At 34.7% G+C, this 7,017-nt stretch overlaps 1 protein-coding gene across 2 annotated transcripts in view; it reads left to right on the plus strand.

Annotated features, from left to right (window-relative positions):
* LOC137238330 (uncharacterized) overlaps positions 1–6,354 on the plus strand; it is a 54,384-nt gene extending 48,030 nt beyond the window's left edge. Inside the window, exon 5 of one of the 2 annotated variants that reach the window (XM_067763195.1) lies at positions 5,990–6,354. In XM_067763195.1, coding sequence (XP_067619296.1) covers positions 5,990–6,009 — 20 coding nt within the window. In that variant the 3' untranslated portion in view covers positions 6,010–6,354. Of the gene's footprint in view, positions 1–1,466; positions 5,961–5,989 lie in introns of those variants that run through there. The other variant, XM_067763194.1, reaches the window with a different exon arrangement.
* Positions 6,355–7,017: the final 663 nt, after the last annotated feature.

Below are 7,017 nucleotides of genomic sequence, written 5' to 3' on the forward strand. Positions count from 1 at the left end.
CGTGTCTTGCGCTTGCCATGTTAAAACTACAGTTATTAGGAGTGATACAGCTATCAGTTCTAGAAGCACCAAGTGTTAAAGGTGCTAAAAAGCGTCTAGCATTTACCAAGAGGACGGAGTTTTTTTAGAACATAGGTCCTGGATAGGGATTTTCAGTTTGGTCACTAAGCAAACTTCTGGTAATTCTACGGACTCATTCAATCTATGTGAGGTAGTCATGGACCGGCCAGCTCAACCTAACTAACTTCTGCACTAAAGCCCTTACTGAACCGAATCTTCCATATAAAATACAAGTTCTTAATTATCTCATTATTGCTTTATTGAAAGCCTAATGAACTTAAAAATTTAGTCTGTCTTGTTTTGTGATTCGGGTTTATTAGTCAATGTGAAAATCAAAAATAAATTATTTTCAATAACAAAGACCGACAAATTTTAGACGCAGAAATGAGCCAATACTATTCTAGGGGTTTTATGATGTTTTTTCCATAAAATTTTACAATTTTAATTATAATTTTAGGCCTTCAGTTAATTTAAAAACGAAAGTAGACGTAGAATAAATTTACAATTTTAAATATATAAAACAAAACATTTAACATAAAAAAAAGCTATGCATATCGACTATTTCATCTGCCACACAACCCCAACACTAATATAAGAAAGTCTGCCTGTAAGTTTGCTACACATTTTGCTTTTACAGCAATCGAGGGCGTAAAGTACAAAATCATCCTAGTAAAAAGTTTTGTTAAAAAGGATGTATCTCTGCGAGGTCTTTAATAAAATCGTATCTCAGAAGATCGCTTAAAAAGGTTTTAGCAGTCGCTTTTTGTTTAGTTTTCCGCCCCGCTTGGTTACATGATTCGTCACCTGAAAAGATGCTATAAATACGTTTATTGAATCTCGCGACTTTTTCAAGTTGATTGTGGAGCTATCTTTCACAACTCTGTACAAAATTATATCAAAATAGTTTTCCCATAGTAACCCGTTAGGTTATTATTCAAATCAAAGATGGTTAATCAAGTTTTCCCGATAGAGTTTTTCCGGTAAAAGAAAGGTGCGATGTGGAGAACATTGATGTGCTGTTTTTAAAAAGAAGACACACTACATGGAACACCCTATTTTACACAAACGCGTTTATAAATATAACACAAATAAGTAATAAGCAAAAACAAGCATTCATAGACGCTATCACTTCATTCAATATCCTTTTTTCATGTACAAATGTAAACTTACAAAACTAAATTTCTGCAATTACTCAAAACAATGCCTAATCAAGCGCGCATTGTAAATATATTAACACATATTACATACATACATGCACACATACAATATGAATTTATAATTAATAATTTTCATTTTTCATATCATTACACAAACAATCAAAAAAAACCAACCAACACACGCACAACGTCTTAACGTCCCACACGCTTTACGCACACACTCACACCGGCGTGTTTTCAACTACACAGGACATGATGACTTCAATATTTACGGCCGTCATCAGCCACTAAGCGAAGCACAAGCACGAAAGGCTGCCGCACAATTACAGGAAATACTCAGCCTGCTGCCAATTGGCAAAACCGAATTCACCGCATCAAAAACTGTGGTCTTAGATACCAACAACAACAATCAATTGCCACATACTGCAACAGGCGCTGATTTGAATAATGAAAGCGCCGATCTACAAACATATGGTTTGCCGAATAATTTGGGACCCTTAGAATCGCTCTCTCATACCGAATCGATAACAGCCGCTTACAAACAAAGGCCAGAAAATCCCTGGGATATTTATCGTCAAATGGCCAAAAAGCAAACAGCAGAAGAAATTTATTTACAAAAACATCCAAATGAAAGTTATGATTATAGGCCAACAAGTCCGACTACGAGCACGAATGATCATCAACAAAATGTTGCTTACAAATATAATAATTATCATGCAGCAAGTAATGCTTTAAAAGATTTAACTCCAATTATAGCAGCGTTAGAGGTAGCCAAGAGGCGTGGCACGGCGCCAAGCGGTCTGGGCGTAAGTAAACATTTTACCGTGGAAAAGAGCGTTTACAAAGTTCCAGCATCACAGCACACTGCTTCGAAATCAAGCAATCAATTCAAGTATTTGTCACCAACAATACAAAAGACAAAACACATTTATTTTGATCCAGCGCAAAATAAAGTTGATAACGAATATAGACCAACCTATGTGCCAACGCCATCGACAGCGGCACCACCAGCACCAGCGCAACAGCATAAAGTACGACGTCAAGTGCCGAATGATTCGGTGGGAATGATTAAGGTGCACACCAAACCGGGACCATATTTCAAACATCTCGACTACGAGATCCACGATCCGCTAATGTTCAATCGCATGTTGACGTTCTAGATTGGTTGATTGTAAACAATTTTCGTCGCAACAGTTGGATGGTGTCATCATGGATGGCGTCATGAATGCATTTCTTAATATAAGTTTATTTATTATGCATACTTATTGTTATTATTTATTACATTGTATGGTATTATTTAAGTTTGTAAGTTTTCCTAAAAAATTTATACCAAAATAGGCTATAGAGAAGGATTCAAACGTGGCTCAACTGAATTTTTATTTTTTATTTTTTATTATTTTTTAAACATTTATAGGTTTGCGAAAACTTATATTTTGAATTGCTGGTACTTTCAAGATTTTAGCACAGTTAACTTTTTTTAAAACTTCAGAAAGCATAGCTCCCCAACTAATTGCAAACTCCTGTTAAATCTTTTTTCCCAAGAAAGAAATTTCCCCTTAGTTTTGGTGCCGGTTACTATTTTAGAGTCCGGTCGCTTTTTGTGCAACTTTTTGGAAGCGTCTTCTTTTATAGAGCCGGCTTCATTTTTTGAAACCAGTTACCGTTCCTGTGGCGGCTACTCTGTAAATATATACCTTTACTGAATAAGTTACCTTTTTCGAGTTACTTTTCTGTTCGTTTAACATTTTGGAATCGGTTACTTTTACTGAGCCGATCATTTTCTTGAAACTGGTTTTTTGTTAAACTTTTTATGAAACCGGTTACTTTTTCTACGTGTTACTTTATTTTGTGAGCCGGTGGACCTTTACCTTTTAACGGTTACCTTTAAACCAGGTTTTTTTTTAAATCTGCTTTTTTGAACCGGTATTTTTTCGCTACTGCTTCCTTTGTTTTTGGAACCGGTTACCATATTTTTGGAACCGGTTACTTTTTCGAACCGCTTAGGTTTTTAATAGAAACCGTTAACTTTTTTGCTATCGGTAACTTTTTTGGAATCGGTGGACTTTCGTATCTGGTTACTTTTTGGATCCGTCTACAATTCGAACCAGGTTACCTTTTAACAAGTAAGGAAGGCTTAGTTGGGGTGTAACCGAACATTGCATACTCAGCTGAGAGATTTGGAGACAAAATAAGGGACAATCACCATGCAGGAAAATGAACCTAGGGTAACCCTGCAATGTAGTTGTATGACATGGGTATCAAATGTAAGGTATTAAAGAGTATTTTAAAAGGGTAGTTCAATAGGTGGACGGTTTTCGAGAAATCGCCATAAAGGTGGACCACGGGTGACTCTAAAATGTGTTTGTACGATATGGGTATGAAATTAAAGGTATGAATGAGGGTATTCGAAGGGAGTGGCCCTTAGTGGTTACGAAGCCCTTTTCGAGATATCGAAATCGATATCGCCCTGCAGAACATTTTACAAAGTTTTTTCTAAAGTTATATTGTGCGTCAAAAAACCAATCCAATTAACATGTTTCATTCCTTTTTTCGTATTTGGTATAGAATTATGGCATTTTTTTATTTTTCAAAATTTTCGATATCGAAAAAGTGGGCGTGGTCATAGTTCGATTTCACCCATTTTTAACACCAAGATAAAGTGAGTTCAGATAAGTACGTGAACTGAGTTTAGTAAAGATATATCGATTTTTGCTGAATTTATCGTGTTAACGGCCGAGCGGAAGGACAGACGGCCGACTGTGTATAAAAACTGGGCGTGGCTTCAACCTATTTCACCCATTTTCCTAAAAAACAGTTACCATCGTAGACGCTATGCCCCTACCAAATTTCACAAGGATTGGTAAATTTTTGTTCGACTTATGACATTAAACGTATTCTAGATACATTAAATGAAAAAGGGCGGAGCCACGCCCATTTTGAAATTGTCTTTTATTTTTGTATTTTGTTGCACCATATCATTACTAGAGTTGAATGTTGACACAATTTACTTATATACTGTAAAGATATTCAATTTTTTGTTAAAATTTGACTTAAAAAAAATTTTTTTTAAGGGCGTGTTCGTCATCCGATTTTGTTAATTTTTATTTATCGTACATATAGTACTAAGGGTAACGTTCCTTCCAAATTTCATCATGATATCTTCAACGATTGCCAAAGCTTGCAAATCTTTTAAATTACCTTCTTTTAAAAGTGGGCGGTGCCACGCCCGTAGCCCAAAGTTTTATTCATTTTCTATTCCGCGTCATAAGGTCAACCCATCTACAAAGTTTCATCGCTTTATCCGTCTTTGGTAATGAATTATCGCACTTTTTCGGTTTTTCGAAATTTTCGATATCGAAAATGTGGACATGGTTATAGTCCGATTTCGTTCATTTTAAATAGCGATCTGAGATGAATGCCCAGGAACTTGAATACCAAGTTTCATTAAGATACCTCAAAATTTACTCAAGTTATCGTGTTTACGGGCAGAAGTACGGACGGACGGACATGGCTAAATGAATTTATTTTTTTCGCCCAGTTCATTTTTATATATGTATATACGAGAGTTGCAAATTTCTTAACAGTCTCACACAACTATTTTTCTTAGAAAAATGTTACGTAAGTGCAGTGTTATTTCAATACATGAACTTGATACTTTAAATGTTTGAGTAACCTTAGTTTTTATACCCTGCAAAACTTTGGATCAGAAAGCAGTCCCAACTTGGAGCTTTTACGCTTATTATGACTTCATTTAGATGTCCGAAGTGAGTGTAGTCCGTCTCCGCAATGTTCGTCAAATATGAGTTCAAATAACTTCATCATATGAGTCCGATGTGACTCCTAATAGACTCACAAACAGCTCATATTTTGCTTCTTATATGCCTCTATTGAGACATTTCCAAAGTCGTTTATGAGCCTCATTGGCCTAATATGCTTCTTTTTTATATTAATGTGTTACTTGGTCAGGAGGGTGATGGATACATATCAGAAGAAAAGAATGTTAACATGGAACATTTGGAAGGACATGCATAGTTATTACACTACACGCCAAACAAACCATCCTGCGGCTACCATATAGCAATATTGCACAGACACAAAGACCGGGAAAAGGGTGGTTTAAAATGTAAAACGAATAAACAGAGCAGAAAAAGTGCCAAAAATATATATAAAATCTGGTTTTAATTTTGGCTTTTTTTAATATGCACTCTTGGCATTGGCGCAACTTTCGCATCATATTGGAGTCAAATAGGGCGTTTTATGCTAAAATTTTTATAAATTCTAAAACTTCAATTTCTAACATAGTTTAGACTCCTATCGGACTCATAATTATGAGCGCTCTGAAAATATTAACATATATATCTCAATGTACATGTATTTATTTATTGTTACCTAAACAGACAAGTCATTAGTTATAAGTACAAACAAAAAATATGAAATATTTGCAAAATTTCAAAAAAAAAATATTTTAAAGAAAAATGTTATTAAATCGATGTTAACAATTAAACGAATAATCTAAATAAAATGCATAATTAAATTGTTTTTTATTCTCTTGCATCCCAATTTTTCTCCGCTTGATTCCATAAGTCCTCTGGTAAACGTATTTAGCTCCGTAACTTCACATTCCCATACAAATTTCCAGCACTGTAGTTTAGTGGTTGTTCCTGCCTCCTACCATTTCCCTTCACTTATCAAATACCTTCCGCAATGTAAAAACATTTAATATATTACAGAAATAATTTTAATAATATTTCAAATTCACATCTTCTTTCCAGGGTACTATTATCAGTTCTAGTGTTCTTCAGCTACAGCCTCTTACCATATGTCTGTTAGCAATGCTTTTGGGTCAAGTATACGCCATGGATGTTCTTTGTACTCTCATTGACTTGCAATTCTCTGTTAGTTGATGAGTACAGCGCTTGGTTGCCGCAGCTCGATTATGTAATTTTCACTTCAACTGGTTAATATGAGGCTTAACTCTTCATTATTGCTTAATTTTTCGTATCTTCATGATTTCTTCTTTTGTTTTTGTAAGGCTGGTTAATTTCACTTCTATTTACATATGTACGTATATGTATATATATTTTTATATTGGTTTAAGTATTTATTATTTTAACACATATGGCATTTATTGGTACTTAATTGTTTGTAAATACAATAAATGAAAAATAAATTGTGTCTGAAATCGACGTTAATTTTGTTTTATTTTTTTTTTCAGCCTAAAAGTAGGCAGCACATTTCTTATGAAATGTACAGTGATGTCGATATCGGAATTACAGTGACTGTTTGAAAAGCAGTGTAGGCTTAATTTATAAAGAGATTTGTGCTTTCAGCTTGCGTTAGCCACGGTTGCCATCTTTTGTAATTAGTTACCAAATTGTGTAATTAGTTACCAAATTGTGCTAATTAAAAGAACGAAATTCATTTGCAATTATCCGAGTAATGTATAGAATGAATGCACCTTATATACCTCAGTACAATTCGCCAAGTAAGGAAGTTAATAGTAAAATGTGGGATTTGTCCTCAATAATGGTCTCTTATGCCTGCAATCGCTTCCTTTATCATATATGGCATATTTGTCAAAGGCTGCGAAATTAAAGCTTCTAAAATTTCGTAATGAAATCCTGTTGCTACCATCCCTGTCCGTATACATATGTGTGGAGGATATTAATACCACCTGCCGGACGAAAAGTAATGAATCGCATTATAGAGAGAGCGGTTCATATAAGTGGAGTATATGAAAATGTTGGACATTCAAGTTGAGCTCATCAGAATATTAAATTGTCTGCTGTTGATTAAGCTT

This window comes from Eurosta solidaginis, chromosome 1 (assembly GCF_040869045.1).
Source record: "Eurosta solidaginis isolate ZX-2024a chromosome 1, ASM4086904v1, whole genome shotgun sequence".
In the NCBI taxonomy this organism is placed as follows: domain Eukaryota; kingdom Metazoa; phylum Arthropoda; class Insecta; order Diptera; family Tephritidae; genus Eurosta; species Eurosta solidaginis.